The sequence below is a fragment of the Palaemon carinicauda genome, chromosome 35, assembly GCF_036898095.1.
Source record: "Palaemon carinicauda isolate YSFRI2023 chromosome 35, ASM3689809v2, whole genome shotgun sequence".
NCBI lineage: Eukaryota > Metazoa > Arthropoda > Malacostraca > Decapoda > Palaemonidae > Palaemon > Palaemon carinicauda.
The window spans coordinates 43776576-43797323 of record NC_090759.1 but is presented as its reverse complement, the minus strand read 5'-3'; the positions used below and the strand labels follow the sequence as shown (position 1 = coordinate 43797323).

General features: G+C 34.2%; 1 protein-coding gene across 1 annotated transcript in view; it reads right to left on the bottom strand.

Moving 5' to 3' along the window:
• Positions 1-14614: 14614 nt before the first annotated feature.
• The window catches only part of LOC137627424 (uncharacterized), a 17702-nt gene continuing 11568 nt past the window's right edge, over positions 14615-20748 (bottom strand). Inside the window, exon 4 of the mRNA XM_068358510.1 lies at positions 14615-16982. Coding sequence (XP_068214611.1) covers positions 15243-16982 — 1740 coding nt within the window. The 3' untranslated portion in view covers positions 14615-15242. The remainder of the gene's footprint in view (positions 16983-20748) is intronic.

Below are 20748 nucleotides of genomic sequence, written 5' to 3'. Positions count from 1 at the left end.
TCGTCTACTATATCATTCTTTTTCATTTTCCACAAATACTTCCAACTTCCTCAATAATATATCAGCTTTTTCCTATCTTTCATTTCAACCTCACTAACCTTAGTTCATAATGTAATAGCAGAGTTCTACCCAGTTGCAGCTATAACTAATTTCCATCTACATAATTTACTTTGGTTCTCTTCCTCTCCATATTCAATTTCTCTCAAGTACCTCTTTTCACTGTCTATATTTTGGATTGATGGACTTAAAGGTTGTTTGCTGTCATGATATCACAGGTAATTGACACCAATATCATTTATTTATAAAAATATATTAGAGAATCTATGATATTAAGATATAGACAATATAACCGTAGAGTTTATCAATTCTTGTTGAATGTTCATCTTCTGAAATGAATCTAGAAATGCCAGTAGTAACATCCTCTATGTCCTCTACAAGAACCCTGGTAAGGTAGTGCCTGCTATCTTCATCACGAGCAACAGAGAGATGTCGATTCATAGGATCCATGAAACTGTAACATTCAAATAGCAAATGCCTTACATCCAAAAGGAAGCAAAAAGTCTTATCACCATACCTGGAGAATACTTGTCATTAGCTGTCTATGATCTAGGCAGGTATGTCTAATACATGACTGCCATTGCAAGCTTTCCATCTCTTGTGAATCGTACAAATTCTATTCTTCCAAGAAGGCATAGCACTCTACATCTCTTTAATTTCGTTTTGATTGATCAAGTTCAGAAGTTATTGGTATCTTGAATTGAGACCTTGATTTATAGATTGACATCGCAAAACGAGAGTGAATATCTTTTTAGTGTTTTAACTGCAACTTCCTTTGCTAGTCTGTTTGTCATTTAATTGCTGATTACTGCACCAGGTGTTGGAATCTATCAAACTGTTACGTGTAATCATCTTTCCTTAGACTATGTTTACTCTAAGACTTTAATTAGCTGAATTAAAATCACAAAGTACTCCTAAAAAAACATTTTGAACTAGAGGAGATGGTGAAGTTGCCTTCTTCCATAATTGATATTTTGCAATCGCCTTCACGATACCAATAGAATGAAAACTAAATGAAAGAGAAAACATGTACGATAAAACTTACTACAATAAACTCTTCATCCAAAGCCAGAACTGGATTTGGATGCATCATTAACGATAAAACTAGTACTTTTAGGTTCTCATGCATGGTCCATATAAATTTAGAGAATTTCCACCTCAGTCATGATATTCTTAAAACCAACGAGGTTCTCACAAAAGTGTATCTTTGCTGAATTCTAGGGAAGACTAATTCATATCTTAAATGATTTTAATTATTTTCTAATTTGTTGAACTGCCACAATATATATTTCCTTCTAAACACATAATGTTGAGGTGATTTAGGATATGCCTCATAGTAACTTGAAAGATTTTCACGGTTGGCAGTTATAAATGCAAAATGTTTTGAAAATGTCTGCAGCCTATAGTATGGTGGAGATCTAGAGGTAACTCATCAGTATCCATTAAGTGAATAGTAATTGGTTATGATTTATAGGCTCACATCTCGTTAAATGCTACCATGGTACACTGAATCCAAAACTTTCGACCAGCTTCATATAAATAAAGTCACAGCAAACGTTCCAGGAAAAAATAAGCCTCACCCCTGATGATGTCATAGCCATTCATGTATTCTCCAGCATTAACAGCGGTCTAAAACCATTCCCTTAGAGAGATTTTAAGTTACTCTACTTTGAAATTTATAAAGGAATGTATTGTGGCCAGAGACGACTGGCAAAATCAATCTGAGGCCCTTTGCGTAAATAGGCATAGTTGAGATGATGATGATTGTGACCACTGCTAACGTGGGAGGTAACGTGATTGGCTATGACATCAACAGGGGTGGGGATTATTTCGCCTGAAAACTTTACGGCGACTATAGTGAGTATATCATGCATCTGTTTAAAAGTTTTTAAAAAACAAAGGTTTTATAATCTGTTTCCCAAGATTTTTGACCCAATACGTTTTGAATGTTCAAAGAATCCACACAATTATTTTTACAATTCTTCAAATGTAAATGCCATGCCAAGTTTGGATGAAAAGAAATAAGTGTCAAAAGCAGATCTATTGCACATATGGGATCTGTTAGCCTTTGAAAAATACATTTGCATTAGGATGTTCCCAGATTCTGACTTTTTCCTCATAGCAAACTTAAAGGCATTCATGTCAGGTCATATGAGAAATTTGTCAGCTACGTGTTGAATTTTTCTTTCAACCATGTCATCAGTTTTCCAGCAAATGATATTGATAGATCATCTTCAAGTACTGTGTGAAGAATATAGTGAATAAAGATAGAAGATTCAGTTAGAGCAAATAAAGTCACACTCAGAATAATGCCCAAGGGTACTCCTTACCAATATCTTTTGACAAGCAAATTATTCCTAAACTTAATTTGAAAGAGACGATGGGGTAGAATAATCTGAATGAATGATTACAATTACCTATAATCATGAACTGCTCTAAAAGAATCCATGCTTCCTAGTAGTTCCATATGTACGCATTTTCCAAGGTAGAAGAAATAGTTTTATGAGTTGTTGAATGCATTTAGCTAAAGGTACAATGAATTTGTGACAATAGGATATTACAGCTCTTACTGTTGTCTTACAAAAACTAACGCCAATCCTAGCAAAGGTATCTTTCCTCAGTAATAAAGACAATGAAAAGACAGTAAAAGGAATGTTGGGCAACGAAGTGGGAGAAAGCTGATATTTTCGGTGGAGGGTCAATAGCTCCTATACCAATATATAAATTCAAATGAAATTTTAGGGGATTATTTAGACATATATAAAATTGGTTTCTGAAAAATTTTCTTGTTCTTACCTGCTTTTGTTTGTAAGTGACGATTTATAGCTGAAAAATCAGTGAGGAGCAGCAAACTACTACTAGAGTTTTACAGACATCCAAATGATTTTCACAGGGTTTGGTGGGTTTTATATGAACTATATTCTTACCAATTTTCGTATTGATACTTTCCATACAAAAGTCACAGTAGCTATTTTTCGATATCCGTGGGAGGCCGATTTTTGGCAGCGCCATAAATTACTCGAAGAATACTGTGCTTCACATATCTAGATGAAATTTTCAGGGATTTATGGGATGAATATTTACTTTGTCCATACCAATTTTCATGTTGATATATGCAATAGTAAACCCACAGCAAACGTTAATTTTTGTTGGTCGAGTAAATTGTTCCTTGAATAATTCACATATCCAAATGAAAATTTCAGGGATTGATGGGAAACAGTTTCTTTGGTCCTGCCAAATTCCATGGTACTATTGAAAAGACACAGCTACCATGTAGCCTTCTTAAATATGCTCTTAAATGTAGCAACATTACTGTGAACTGCGTGATAGTGAACGACATCAACGAGGGATAATGCCGATCACATAAACAATATCCGTCCCGAGTTGCATCTAGTTATTACTATCATTATCACTAGCTAAGCTACAATCCTAGTTGGAAAAGTAAGATGCTATAAGCCCAAGGGCTTCAAAAGGAAAAAATAGCCCAGTGAAGAAAGGAAATAAGGAAATAAATAAACGATCTGTGAGATAAGGAACAATTGAAATAAAATATTCTAAAAACAGTAACACCATCAAAACAGATATTTCATAAATAAACTATAAAAAGACTTATGTCAGCCTGATCAACATAAAAACATTTGCTGCAAGTTTGAACTTGTGAAGTTTTATCAATTCACCTACCCGATTAGGAAGATCCTTCCACAACTTGGTCACAGCTGGAATAAAACTTTTAGAATACTGTGCAGTATTGAGCCTCATGATGGAGAATGCCTGACTATTAGAAATAACTTCATGCCTAGTATTATAAACAGGATGGAAATGTCCGGGAAGATCTGAATGTAGTAGATGATAAGAATTATGAAAAATCTTATGCAACATGAATAATGAACTAATGGAACGACGGTGTCAGAGATTAATATCTGGATCAGGAATAAGAAATTTGATAGACCGTAAGTTCCTGTCTAACAAATTAAGATGGGAATCAGCAGCTGAAGACCACACGTGAGAACAATACTCGAAACAAGGTAGAATGAAAGATTGAAACACTTCTTCAGAATAGATTGATCACTAAAAATCTTGAAAGACTTTCTCAATAACCCATTTTTTTGTGCAATGGAAGAAGACACCGATCTAATGTGTTTCTCAAAATTAAATTTTCTGTCGAGAATTACAATTAAAATTTTAAAATTTATACAGAGTTGAAGAAACATTATCAATGCTGAGATCTGGGTGTTGAGAAGCCACTGTCCTTGACCTACTTACCATCATACTTTGAGTTTTGTGAGGATTCAACTTCATGCTCCTTAATTTGCACCATTCACTGATTTTAGCACAATCTCTATAAAGGAAATCAGCAACCCCAGTTCTACATTCAGGATATGAAATTGATGCAAAGAGAGTAGCATCATCTACATATGCAATGAGGTTGTTTTCTAGGCCAAACCACATGTCATGCATATTTAGTATGAAAAGTAATGGGCTAAGAACACTACCCTGTGGAACACCAAATATCATATTCCTATATTCACTATGGTGCCCATCAACAACAACTTTTTGCGATCTATTGCTTAAAAATTCAACAATGATGCTAAGAAACGACCAACCCACTCCGAACTGTTTGAGTTTGAAAACAAGGGCCTCTTGATTAAAATGGTCAAAGGCAGCACTAAAATCAAGGCTAATCATACGAAATTCCTGACCACAATCGAGGGATTTCTGCACAGCATTGGAGATTGTAAGAAGGGCATCATATGATCTAAGGTGTTTACGAAAACAAAACTGGAAAATAGGGAACAGATGATTATCTTCAGCAAACCTATTAAGACATTTTTCTAAAAGACTTTCAAAGACTTCAGATAATATTGGAGTTATGAAAATTGGGTGGTAATCAATTGGACTTGAGCTACCACAAACACATTTACATAGTGGAGTAACATTACCAGTTCTCCAACAATTGCTAAAAGCAACTCTTCTTGTTAACTTGCACAAATTAACAGGTAACTTTGGAGCTATGAAATCTGCAATCTTTATAAAAAACAAAGGACAAATACCATTTGGGTCTACACCTCCATAAGCATCAAGGTCCATCAAGAGAGCTTTAATTTCACGAGATCGAAAAGTTAAACTAGTTAGTTTAGCCTCCGGAAAACAGGATGAGGAAGACCAAGTTTCTCATTACTCTGCTTACTGTCAAACACATCAGCCAAAAGAGTTGCCTTTTCCTTTAGACAGTGAGTGACAGAGCCATCTGGTTCAAGTAAAGGAGGAACTGATGCATCTGCACCAAAGATTGCAGGTTTAAGGGTAGTCCATCACTTATGTTCTTAGGTTGTACCAGAAAGGGATCAACCTGAGGAGTCCATTGGTGGTCTTATGCTTAGGAAAGAACTTCTGGCTTTTCGTTTGTTTTTTCTTGCCAACATGATTAGAATGAGGATGATTGTGTTATTGGAATAGGCTCAATCCTATCAAGAGGGTTAGTTTACATTTATGGCCTTTCAGTGATGTTGGTGACATCCCTTCAAATTAAGGGATAGGGAGGACATTTGGAAGTTGGTTCATGGTAGTGTAATTTGGGGAGAAACGAGTTTCATAGAAAACTTAAGGTGTCTAAACTTTTTCAAGCCAATCCTGCTTTATTTCATTAATAAATTTTATGGATAGGATCATTAAAATCAATAATACTTCTGTGCACAAAGATAACCGAACGCTAATAGTGAGCTCTTGAAGAATAATAAAAAAAAACATTTCTGCCTTATAGCAACATACATAAAAAACAAATATATATAAATAATAAATGTTCTCTGTAAAATATAACGTAGAGCCTTTAGTAATGAAGCCTAAAAGATGATTCAATTATCCAAGAGTTAGACATTTTAGATGTGTATATAGAGAGATTATAAATACTTGGAATAGTAATTTTAATACTAGCTGGTGGCTCTCTTTCTATAGAAGTTTTGATCAAAGAAGAAAGCAGAATAATAAAAGTGGAAAGTATGATAAGAGTAAAAAGATCTAGAAAGTTGATTTAATTCATGTAAGATTTGATGAATAAATCTGTTGTAATCTGGTGTTCCTATGGGTAGTGTTCTTGTTCCATTACTTTCCATAATACATACACAAGACATGTGGTTTGGTCTAGAAAACAAGTTTGTTGCATATGCAGATGATGCTGCTCGCTTTGCATCAATTTCATATCATGTATGTAGATCTGGGGTTGCTGAATCTCGCAATAGAGATCTAGCTAAAATTAGTGCATGGTGCAAATTATGGGGTATGAAGTTGAATTCTAACAAAAATCAAAGTATGATTGTAAGTAGGTTAAGGACCGTGGCTGCTCTACATCCGGATCTCAACATTGATAATGTTTCTTTAACTTTGCATGACTTTTAAAATTTTATTTGTGATTCTCGACAGCAAATTTAATTTTGAGAAAAACGTTAGATCGGTCTTCTTCAATTGCACAAAAAATTGGGTTATTGAGAAAGTCTTTCAAGATTTTTGGTGATCAATCAATCTATTCTGAAGTAGTGTTTTAATTGTTTCATTTTACCTAGCTTCGAGTATTATTCTCCTGTGTGATCTTCAGCTGCTGATTCTTATCTCAATTTGTTGGACAGGAACTTACGGTCTATTAAATTTCTTATTCCTGATCTAGATATTAGTCTCTGGCACCGTCGTTCAATTAGTTCATTATTCATGTTTCATAAGATTTTTCATAATTCTGACCATCCTTTACATTCAGATCTTCCCGGACAGTTCCATCCTGTTCGTAATACTAGGTATGCAGTTAATTCTAATAGTAAGGCCTTCTCTATCAGGAGGCTTAATACTACACAGTACTCAAGAAGTTTTATTCCAGCTGTGACCAAGTTGTGGAATGATCTTCCTAATCAGGTAGTTGAATCAGTAGAACTTCAAAAGCTCAGACTCGAAGAAAATGTTTTTATGTTGAACAGGCTTGCGTAAGTCCTTTTAGAGTTTATATATCAAATATCTATTTTAATGTTATTAATGTTTTTGAAATATTTCATCTTAATTTTTCATTACTTCTTATATCGTTTATTTATTTCCTTATTTCCTTTCCTTACTGAGCTATTTTTCCCAGTTGGAGCCCTTCGGCTTATAGCATCTCGCTTTTCCAACTAAGGTTGTAGCTTAGTTAGTAATAATAATAATAATAATAATAATAATAACAACAATAATAATAATAATAATAATAATAATAATAATAATAAAAATTAACATGTATTTCATACACGTCCATTCATTGTAAAGCGATTGGTTCTCTCTCTCTTTCTCTCTCTCTCTCTCTCTCTCTCTCTCTCTCTCTCTCTCTCTCTCTCTCTCTCTCTCTCTCCTTCACTGATATAATAGAAAAAACCTGTTTAAGCTTGCCATTGCATGTTTCAAACGGTTAAAGTTTTGATATCACTGTTATCCTCAAGCTTTTGTATATAAGCTTGGTATGTTGTTTGAATAAATCAGTCATGTACAGCTTTTCTTTTTGTTAAGACCCCGATTAGCGTGCCACAGTGTTATTGAAGTAGGCCAAATCATGAAAATCTAGGATTATGTAGTAATACTATTTCCTTCCTATGCACCTATTCTTATCTTCCTAAGAACTCCACCAGAAACAGATGGTGCATAGGTGAAAACTAGAAGTAAAATCTAAGGGGTCACATACCGAAGATGCTTTTATTGCTATAAATATGGACACATGCTGAAAAAAGTTTAAGAACAAAAAAACTGTAAGTAACTACTGTGGATAAGACTACTCCATCTCTTTATGTTTATTGTTGATGAAGATCTTTCTACTTCTCACAAACTGCGTGTCAGATAAGCAGATAAGAAACAAGTTCATGCACTGTGAGAAAATGTTTCCTGAGCACCAAGTAGGCCAAACAAATAGAACATTTATTATATTTATCCTGGCATTGCTTTTGACTGAGTTTTGTCAATAATAAAACCAGCATTTATGAAGATATTTAAAAGATTAAAGAAAATGAGCAGCTTAAAAATCCACTCAATCAACCTCAGCACAAATGAAGTGGATAGGATAAAAATCAAATGCCAGATTTTATAATTAGTAATACATCTAATTTTTTTGACATATAAAATAATTAGTACTGTGAAGTATCTCAAGTCTATACCTCTTATAAAAGCAAGGTGAATACATGATATTTTGGATTTTCTTTAAATATCTTGACACCAGCGTAGATTATGACATTAATCTCAACTGTTCACCTTAATCGTCTCCTTACTGATATATCTGCCAAATTAGAGATGTGATCAATGGGATCATTCGACACTGGTCGTTGTCTACGCTTCAACTACAAAGTATGAAAACTAGATTAAAGTTATTGCCCAATTTGACATGTCAATTCATTATGCTCCATAGAAGAGGGCAAAAACCTTTTGAGCATGGGATATTTCTTATTTTTAAGTGGCATTGCTTTACAGAATGACTTACTTAATGAGAAGAGTGGTTGTACCAATAAACATGAAGCTTGTTGCAATAGCCACTACATTGGATGAGCCCGATTTTGCTGGTTCCTAAACAACTTCAGTGTGCTTAGTATCCCTAAAAGATGCACAATGATTGGCTGTTATTTTTGTTTTGACCAAGAATTGAACCAGTGTTCTATAGTGACTTAAAAAATCCGGAAATCATAATAACAGTGCTCCAAAAACACAATCTTGAAAGAAATCTAGACCTAAAAAACTGATTTTACTGGCATGTCTCATGATAGTAGACTTCTCAGTAAAAATGTAGAATTCTTGATATTGTAGTGGGATTATCATTGACTCAAAATCACTATCTTAATATTCTCCTCCGATTTTCTTCAACAACAAACCCCTTTTGACTATCAACACCCCATGACCAGATACCATTGAATCAAAACACTACCTTCCAGGCTGCAGCAGTGAGAATTTGTTTCCCCAGAAATTAGAAAGTATACTCCCTTTATTTATCACTATATGAAAAAGATTTTTCCAATTACATGGGTGAGTTGATTCCCCAACCTTCTCTACTAATCTTATTGTTAGGAGACAAGAATACTGACTCCCTTTATTAGTAGATATTTCATAAAAGACAATCTTAAAGGAAATGAGGATATACTGAAGGTATCTTCAGCACTGGTGAACCTGCATATTTTCAACATCAGGCAGACACTCTGTCATGCACTGACCTTTTCTGTAATAGTGCTAATTGTAGGGTCAACTTTAATCAGGGGACAATAGAGGACTGCCATACAAGTGACCATTCACCCACACTCACGAATACTCATGAATACTCATGAAGATCAACTTGTCTAAAGAACACTACGGTGATGCCTTGACAAAGCAGACTGAAAATATTTGTAGATCTTAGAAAATAATAGATTCAATTGAATACAATTATGTGGTTTACACCATTAATCATTTTAAATGCACTCGCACATGGTAACAGTAAACATAAATCGAAAAACTGCCAACTTCTGTAGACAACCAGTCCTTGGTTGGTTATGAAAGCTGCTATTACTAAACCGTGTTACGAAAAGAGCATAAACTCATCAGAGGAATTACACTGAATCAGACATTATGGTATAAAAGAAGTGTAGAGTACAAATCTTTCAAGCAACTCAGGAAGCCTGGAACCAAACTTTGATAGATTTTGTTGGTTCAGTGAACAGCAGCACTGCACCATCTTCTGTATGAACGAAGTCAGTACGAAATTTTACCAAAAATCCATTCCAAGTCTGAAAAGTTAATGTTCAAGGCATAACAGATGCTCTAGAAGTGATCAATATTTTTCCCAGCATTTCACATAAATCAGAAATCACCCCAGGATTTCAGTAACCCCCATCACTTCACATTAATTAAAATTAATCATTATAATCTTCCATTTATTGAAATGGAGTTTGATACTTCTTAACATCATGCTATCGTAAAAGTTTACACAGCTCTTGATTAAGTGGACAATGCCTAGAAGATTGGAGCCTCTTCTTTACCATCTGCGTGTAGGTCACACACGTCTCACCTTTTTTAAGTTTAGTAAATATTAAAAACTGAATCGAATGGAAAAAAAAATTTAGCTGGATCGAAGAAAGCCAAATCACCGAGAAAATAGTTTTTGCACTAGTAAAAATATATACCAATAGATAGAGAATTCAACAAAACAAATTCAACACGAACCACCAAAAAGAATTTTCTTTTTGCTTCTTTAAAAATAAGTTGCGTAGAAAAAAAGAAAAATATAAATTTCAGATTCAACAAGGTTACACATAATTGAATAATTGAATGAAAACATTAAAGTATATAATTGAACGAAGAAAACCTATTACCTAGAAATTAGATCAACTGAATAAATTTGATAAGAAAACCAAAAGATCAACTGTGTCACCGAAAATTATCTAATGAAAATAAAAGTTCAACTGAGATGATTTAGCCGCATCGAAGAGAACAAAAGCATTAAGAAATGCTTCCGAAATCACAAAGAAAGGAATCAGTCAGTCAGGTTCATTGTTATTTTGCCCAATTATTGTGAAGAGTATCACAACTATACATTTTTGGAAATTCCATTGTATCAGCAATCAGAAAAAGTTAAATTGCCCTAATACTTATATGACCAGTGTCTTTGATTTTACGAAATGGCTTCCCAAAAAGTTTGTTGTAAAAAACTCAGCTTCTAAATACCCTAAAAATATGATTTTGACTACTAACCCACCATTTTCAGGGGTCAAGAAATCTAATGGCATCAAACTGAATAAGCTAGATTTAACCAAAAGCTTATTTGACTGAAATATTCTGTTTTATTGAATGTTTTACAAGTGTTCAGACATGGACTTTCAACTATGTTAATGTCCATTAAGAAACAACATGCTCCTCATGACAAAAAAAAAAAAAAAAAAAAAAAAGGGTTAATCTCTTTGGCAACCAAGGAGTCTACATATCAATGGCATCATTATCATTGTCAGTTTCTTACTTGTTCTGTGTGTGTTCTCATCATTCTGCCACTCTGGAAGAGATCAGTACAGGATAAGTTCTTTGTCTGCAAGAACATCTGGCAGAAGAACATTCTCAATGATGGCCTCTTGAGTTGGAAGGGCATCTGTCTTTTGATAGCCAATCTGCAGGGAATCCAACTAAGAATTCTGCAGAACAAAGCTGACCTGTCTCCACACTTTGACTTGCCTTTTTCTATCTTATGCTTGCAGAAGAGATGTCATTGTATTTTGGAGATGAGGCCTCTGGATGAGCAGGCTGCACAAACGAAACTAGCCAGAATGGCCAACATGGATTTGGTCACTTCTGCCTCTGTTGAAAACATCTGCTGAGATCTGATTACATCAATATCCTCCTTATGTAAATTTGCAGCCAGGTTACTTTGCCTATACAAGAGCATGGTCTAGTGTTATCAGCACCAGTGACTGCATGTGAGGCAGTAAAAGCTTTTGCTCTTTTTGTCCCTATAGCTCTCCATATTGGCTCTATCCCCATAACACAAGAGGCCATGGAAATGGACGTGTTCTTTAGTATAACGTCATTGTTTGCTATGACTAACACTAGCACATCTGTGTCTGAGGAGAAGAAAACCATCTGTATATCCAATGGGTTTTGTTGTGATACCAGGACCGGCTGGTAAATCAACATTGTGTCGGCTTCTTCATGAATGCTATCCTGGAACAGTAAGTTTTTGTCTCTCCTGATATGCCACGAAGAAGAGATAATGGACAGTTTGTATGATGTACTGTAGTACTCTAAAGTTTTTGCAGAAAGATAGATGGTCAAGTCAACTCTTGTCTTATGTTAAAGGAACCTGCCCATTAGGATATGTTTATGTTTATGTCAACTCTGACCTGGTTCTAGATTGGTGCTCTTCCTTGTCATTTTTCCCTGGTTGCAGTCTTCATAGAATTATCCGTGTGTGTGTCAAAATCAAGATGATTTCATCACAATCTCGTGTAAGGGACATCAGCCTGTCATTGAAGTATTCAATGAGACCTTTGATTTTCACTATGGTTTCTTAATCATCTTTTGCAGAAGAACCATTCCATCTACCAGGCCTATCTTATGACTAAGAGCATCTTGTGTGGTGTCCATCTCATCTTCTGGCTAGTGATCTCCCTGTGCGGTATCTGCTGTTACTAGCTTGTCAAGGGGGTGGATCAACTTTGATTTGTACAGGAATATCAGGATTTTACTATCTGGAGCCCCTCCCCCCAAAAAAAGAAAAGACGAAGAAGAAAAAAAAAAAAAAAAGATTTCGGTGTCAGAAGGAATTTGTGGTTCCCAATGTCCTCTTTCCGGTTGATGTTTATACTGGAACTGGCTAGGATCATCTGCTAGCCATACAAAGCCTTGGTCATCTATACATCCATAGTCTTGTCTAGTAGTTTTAAAGTTTTTTTTTTTTTTTTTTTTTTTTTACAATCATAAACTTCTTATTCTCCTTCTTTACCGGTGCCTATAAGCTATTTCCATTGATTCACACTGACACGTAGTCTTCATAGTTTTGACTTGTCACATCTAGATTCAAGATAGCTTGTGAAAACTCATCAGAGATGTAGGTATAACTCATCAAATTGTGCAACTTGTCACCTTCTACATCGATTGGATTTCGGTGTTTCAGTATGGCTGCCTCGATCTTTTTGATAATATTATGCTCCTTCTTGACAGCACTTGGGATAAGGTCATGATGATATCTAGTTTTGTCAGGTGTAGTCAAAATGACTCTTGAACTCTTTTGCAACACAGGAGGATTCTGCTGTGACCATTAAGCATTGTTGTCAGTGTGTAATTATTTGACTTTCAACAACTTCTTTTAGAGATTTCACAGTGCTGACTGTCCTTACTCTTACATGATAGAGAGCTGTTCATCATCATCTTTTTATCAGAAGAAACATGGTTGAAGAGCCAAGTGGTGATAGGCCTGATTCATCTATTTCAGAGTATCCTCTTTTTTTTTTACCCACGTTTCTTGGTAGTGTGGCAGCTAGAATCTAATACATGTGTATGCCAGTCTCTGGCATGTTGGATTTGGTATTCGCTAGTTGTATTTGTATAGCAACTGCGATGATAGACTCCTTGATCTGTACAGAGTGAGATCTTTGTACAGCTTTGCAGTAGTCATTGGACTGCAGCATAGTTGTCATCATGTGCACTGACCGTCTCTTCTACTATATCCAGCACACACTGGTAGGAATCTATCTGGGGATGCGCACCAACTCTTCCTTTTTAGAACCAGACAGGTACAGCATACACTGCTTCCAACTGATAGACTCCTGACCTTGACATGTAGTTTTTTCAGCAGCTTGTGGTTTGTCACTCATGTCTACAGCTTGCAAATTAAGGACAAATTAACAAATCCAATGCACTCACACCAACTTACATAAAAGGTGCAGTAAACAGTTTAACATACACGATATAAGCTTTTGCCATAAATATACCACTAAATAAATAATATGACCAATTTGTTTTGTTAAATTAGTAATTATTTTCAACACATCTGAAACTTTGAGCATTCGCTTCCTTGGCCTTTAAAATGGTAGTTTATCTGTCAAAGTAAAATCTATATTCTATTTAGAAGCTCATATATTGATAAAACACATTTTCACATTTTCATTTTGTCAAATCCAAGACGGTGGCCATATGGAACTCAGGGCAAATACAAACATTGTTTTTCTCTTTGCTGATACTATAAGTTTTTAAAAAATTTTGTAGTTTTCCTACTCACAAAAAAAAAAAAAAAAAAAAAAAAATCAACAAAAGTTAAAATTCAAACATAGTGAACCTGACTACAATAAGATATCGATTTATCAGAAACGAAAACGTAAATATATAATTAAGGTAACCTTAAAATAGTTAGAAAATTACAATTTAATTTATATGAAGCTGACATCTACAACTTGATAAACAAATTCTCATGAACAAATCTTTTACGTTTTCATTAAGATAATTATCTTACAAAAAGTAAAATTTCAGCATTTATTGTTTTCCTTTATAAGGATGCTTACTAATGCTAATAATCAGCAAATATAAACAACATTCAACAATCGCACATAGTAACCAAGATCTTTGGGAAAAAATACTCCATCAGGTTTATTTTCTTTTATTAAATAAAGTTTGGCAACGCAATTTATATTTAAATTTACCATGTTTTGTAAATCTTATATATACTCAGGTATATCTATACAACTGTTATGAAATTAATCAAAACGTATTAACCTAGGTTTCTTACTTTCATTTTTCATCTATACATACATGCACACACATTATACAAACACACACACACACACACACACACACACACATATATATATATATATATATATATATATATATATATATATATATATATATATATATATACACACACACACACATATATATATATATATATATATATATATATATATATATATATATATATATATATATATATATATATATATATATACACACACACACACATATATATATATATATATATGTATATATATATATATATATATATATATATATATACATATATATATATATATATATATATATATATATATATCACTGCCTTTTGGTCTGGTTATAATTTTTATATATCGCCTTGAGAAAAATATTCTGCAATCTTCATTAAAGCTTGATGTCAGAAAAATTGTCTAACATTACAATATCATACAAAGCCATTCTCATGACTGGTGAGGTGAGGGAAATGGGAAAGATCAGTGCCCGTGCCTACTTATTCATCCAATAAGACCACAACGTTATCCTAATCCGGCAGCTTATTCATGGGTTTGCTTGAAGGAATTGTTCAAAAAGTTCGACACCTGTTGTGGGATTACCATTATTTCACTAAATCATTCTAAATTGCGATGTTTAGTTTAATTAAAGTAGAAAGAAAACATTGCAGACACTCTAAACATCGAATTTAATAGAGATACATTTGAACATAACAATTCTTCTTAAAGACTTAAAGATTACTTCCCAAATCTGAATAATTGAAGCTATCCATATAACATGTTCAAGGAATGCTGTTTAAGAGGTACTATTTTAATGTTGTATGCTTACCATTCTCTAAGAGATGCTTGTATATCATTGTGATTCTATCAGGTGTCATGCAAGGAAGCCGTTTTTTTCCAAAAATCAAATAGAATGTTCATGGGATTAGATAGCCTTTCATTGAACTAAAAATTTTGTGTTTAAACTTAGAAGGAAGGCCTCTTCTGTAAAGCTTGTTTATGTTTCTCCATAATGTGGGGCTTTGGTCTTCTACGTACCTGGCATCTAGTTTGGTCTATTTCATTAAGTTGAGTCATTGTGTTTACGTCTAAGTGATATGTATATTTATTAGTAGTAAAGTGCATTTTTGAGGTTTTATCCATATCGTTTTGGTAAACTTTCTCTAGGATCTGTGAGGTGATTTCTGACAAGTCATCATAACCTTCACTTTTAGGGTCTTTTGTACCATACTCGATGAACTCGCCTTTCCTGTTCTGGTAATACCAGAGGAACTCTCTTCCGGGGACATTTACCCCAATATCTTCACTACACAGCCGACGTAACTCAAGAACTTCACTGTCTGATGTTAGAGTGAAATTTTCGTTTTTGTTTTCAAAATTCACTTTCCAGTGTTTTTGGTTGAGTAGAGGAGCTAGGTCTCCTACAGAGAGTTCAAGGTATGTTTGGTCCAGTTGAGGTAAAATTACAAAATCTTTTTCAGGATCACAGTACGCAAGCTCCAGCCAATAAACTTGGGATAGTGTTAGATTCAGCCAGCAGCCTCCAGTTTCACGAACTTGCCAGTGAAAAGTTCGTTCACAGTGAAGTCTCTTGCATCCACTTCTTTCATACTCACAATTTCCTTCAGTTGAACTGTAACATATTTCAGGTATGTCCACATCACCGCAAGCATATGAAGACCATACAGTCATAGGCATATGACTTTCTTCCTCAATGGTTTCAAAAGGAAGCTGTTCTGCTAGGTGTGGATTTATCTTGTGAAGGGCTTTAACAATGTCTTTTGGAGTTTCTTTTATATTCAGGCCATGATTTTCTAGAATACCCTCAATCGAGGGTTCTCTGAAACTGTGATTTAAGGAGCAAAACAGTCGGGGACAGCGAGCTAAACCTGCTATATAGTGTTTACAAATATGAAGTTTTTTACACTCTTTCCTCACACATAGACCCTGGTTATATTTTTCACATACTTCAATTAATCTTGGCCTTGGGTAAGTGATTGCCTCTTCTATAACTTTCTGGAGTAAATGTGGTGGTATTGATTGAAGGCAGAACTCATTCAATATTCTCATGTTATGCTGGGTATCTCCACTGTGTCCTAGGGGGCATTCTTCATCCTTACATTTTCCTGCTAGATACTGAGGACATATGTGCAAACCCTCACAAGTAGACTCATTCTGGCAGCCATCGAGACTCAGATGCCTAAAACACATCGTTATCTGTGGTCGGAGATAGACTGTGTCATCGTTTAACGTGAAGATGCGACTGTTACAAGCGACTAAAGCCATGATCGATTTTATGTGGAATCCATGATTTGCAGAGAGTCTTGAAAGCGAAGCTCTTGAATATGGATAATGAGCCAGTTTCTCTGCTAAATGTTTAGCAGTAATCCACTCTTGGTTTATATTTACGCTTTCTGAAGAGCAAATGCTTGAAGGCTCATTGGTTTCTTCGACATTTTCTGTGGAGTAAGGGCTTGAAAATATACTGCTTTCCTGGGAAACCTCTGTTTCATTTTCATCATCTTCTTCAGCATCTTCCAAGGAAGAAGACATATTACTCCTGGTGTAATGATTGCGGCGTCTGTCTGTCTGGTCCCAGAAATCAGAATCATAATGGTCATCCTCTTCGTCGCTGCTACCCAGGTCACGACGGAAATATATTACACTTTGTAGAGGAGTAGGCCTCCGTCGAGAACTGTTTCGACTCTAGAAATATAAACAACAGATTATTATGTATATTCATATATATATATATATATATATATATATATATATATATATGTATATATATATATATATATATATATATATATATATATATATACATATATATATATATATATATATATATATATATATACGTCTATTTATAGATAAATATATCTAGATAAGTTATGTATACATAACAATACTCGAAAGTTATAATACTTACATCCACGCACACACACATATATATATTTACACACACATACATACATACACACACACACATATATATATATATATATGTATATATATATATATATATATATATATATGTATATGTATATATATATATATATATATATATATATATATATATATATATATATATATATATATATATATATAACAACAACAAAATCAGTTGTTGCTAGTCCACTGCATGAGAAAGGTCCCAGGCATTCATGTCTGGGCTTTGGCCAGTTTTCATTACAGTGCTGACCACTGCAGATTGGAAATGGTGGGAGACTTTTGGTCTGATCACTCACAGGAAACCAACGTAGTATGGGTGGCCCTAACTAGTTCAGTTATGCTGATCATGAACCCTTTTACTGCTTTAAGATGTCCTTACTCAGAAAGGGTATACATACATACATACATACATGTATATATACTGTATATATATATATATATATATATATATATATATATATATATATATATATTAACAAGGGGTAGCTGAATATATGTATATGACAATGAAAGTAAATATTTCCATTTACATAGTGAGGGGAATATATGATGTGGGTAAAATTCCATGGTATGGTGAAAGTCAGCGAGGAAAGTATTTGATTTTTGAATTGTATGAAGGAATTGGAACCGCACATCACATGATGAGGAAATGAAAGATTTTGTGTACCCGAATAAAATATCTTAGGTGTATTTGCAAGAGAGAATGTCTAATCATTTACATGAATACAGGACGAAGTATTGAATGAAGTAATCAAGAAGAAAGTTAAAAAAAAAGGAAGTAATAAACTAAAAAGGGATGGCCATGGGGGAAGTTATGGTAAGCAAGTATGGTTAATCAAGGAAGCAAATGCAGTAAGAAATGTTAATGAAAAAAGGGATCTCAGAATGGATGCAAATTGAGAGATGCTGACGTGTGAAAACAGCCTTGGAATGATGTGATGAATATTTTGTAGATGAGAGAAGAGGTTTAAAAGTTACAAGATTTTTAGTTTATTTCTAGAATGTTTGTAAAGTGATTGTTAAGAATATACTGGTGTTAGAGAGATTGGAGATTAGACAGCTACGAGCACTACAAGGGAACAGAAATATACAAGAGGCACTAAAATACAGTAGTAAAAATAAGATTGTGTAGTCAGTGGGATTGTGTGTCTGACCACACTGTGTAAGATATGGTTGGTTAATGGAAAGGCCCCAACCGAATGGGTGAGAAGAATAGTTGTTATTTATAAAAGAACAAATGTGGCAGGGAATACTTCAAGTATTGCAGGGTAGACGAATTTTACTATTTAATTGAAAAAGTAAGACTGGTAACTTAAGGATTAATTATGGAAGAACAGAGCAGGTTTAGATAAGAAAGATAGTTTGGGGATCAAGTGCTTTATGTGGTTCTGTAAACGTGAACGTAGAAAAAGGTGTTGATGATGATGCCTGAAGTAGAAAAGGTTGTTCACAAAGAAACTTCGGTATTTTACATAATATCTAGGTTGTAAAGGGAATTACCTGGTGGTAAAGGGTACTGAACCGTAGATATTCTATTATATGTTTTTCCAGCTGACTGAGATCTTTTAAGGATGAAGTGTTGTGAAAGGTCAGGGATAGGGCAATAGTTATACTGTAGGGGCAAAGTTGTATAATAAGACAATTGGCTAGGAACGAATAATATCTGTGTATATTAGAGTATTGATTAATAATATTGAAGATAAACTGAACAATACGGTAAAGGAGTTTGAGAGTTTGCAAAAGGAAAGAAATGAATGCAAATGTAGGCAATCGTAAGGTTATAAGAGTGTATGAAAATCATGAGAATAGAGCAATTGTTGATAATATAAGCAGTTAAGTAGAGGAAGAATGGAATCATTTTAGGAGAGAGAGAGAGAGAGAGAGAGAGAGAGAGAGAGAGAGAGAGAGAGAGAGAGAGAGAGAGAGAGAGAGAGAGAGAGAGAGAGAGAGATTCTTCCCATAAGTGAAGAAATAATAGCGCTATGAATATGCAAAAGACTAAGAGGTATACCGCACGCGTATCACAAACTCGTACACTGTAACAGTATTTCTTTTATATATATATATATATATATATATATATATATATATATATATATATATATATATATATATATAATGTACAGTATATTGTCGTTATCGTTCTTTCCTCGTACTGATAACTTGTTAATGCATGAATTTACTTGTATCAATTTCTTTGAATTTTTGCGAACTTTTTTCCACGGAAACTGTTGCTATAAAAGCTCCCTGTTTGTGGAAATAAAGTCAGTTACCTTCACTCCGCTTATCAGTTAATACCTAACTGGTGCCTCCGCACAACTAGTTACCCAAGTGGTGAGAGTTGTGCAAAGGCACCAGTTAGGCATTAACTGATAAGTGGAGTGAAGGTAACTGACTTTATTTCCACAAACTGCGAGCTTTTATAATAGCAGTTTCCGTGAAAGGTCACAAAAATTCAAACAAATTGATAAAAGATACAGGCATTAACAAGTTATCAGTGCGAGGGAAGAACGATACCGACAATATATATAAAAAAAATAGCAGAAGTACTGTTTTAGTGTACGAGAGTGTGATACACGTGCAGTGCAGAGACTTGGATAATCAATGGAAGCTAACCAATCTCTCCTTAGTAGAAATGAAGTGGGAATGTTGAGTGTGAAACGAAGAAAAAAAGGTTAAAACTGTTGATAAAAGTCTTCTAAAGTTTTATAAAGATTACTCATAAGTGGTTGAAGCAAAGGAATTTCTATTTTACTTTTTGGGTAATGTCCCAGAGATAAATCTTATGGACATATGATTAACTACTGAGGCCCATCTACACTCGAGCTAAGACTTGCTGTCCCCCATTCTTAGCTCAAAAGAATGAGAAGGTAGTGGATACTAACAAAAACTATTGGACTTTTGATAAAAAGTATTAGAATGGGAGTGGGGTTCGAAATCCCAATTTACGAAATGCCAATCATGAACAAGGTAACAAGGTTACCGCAACCCTGCAGAATGTGGAAATATGTGGAAGAGGAAAAGTGGCCATTGCAAGTGAAGGGATAATGTGTTAAAACGGATTCATTAAAATTAATGAAATAATGAACAATAGATGGTAAAGGACCCATTGTCCATGGGGGTTTGACGTCCTACCGATATGCCGCATTTTGTGTATGAAAACTTACTAAGAAACTGAGAAGGAAGAACCCTTTAGAGAAGAAATCATGCCTGTGATATCAAGACATACCACAATTCATCCGTTGAGTATTGAATTATTGATGAACTCCTGCGAAAAAAGTTTTATGTCACCCACCACAGAGCCATTACAAACAGAAATAAACGAAATCTTTTCAACAATTGGAATACAAAATTGATATGGTCCCCGCTGGAAACAGGATTGCTTAGGGCACAACGAATAAAAAGATAAAGAAAAGTCTGAATCAATAATCGATTTTGTTGAAGTCATGGTTTTTTTTTTTTTTTTTTTTTTTTTTTTTTTTTTTTTTTTTACCCAGCAATGAATTGTTCACATTCA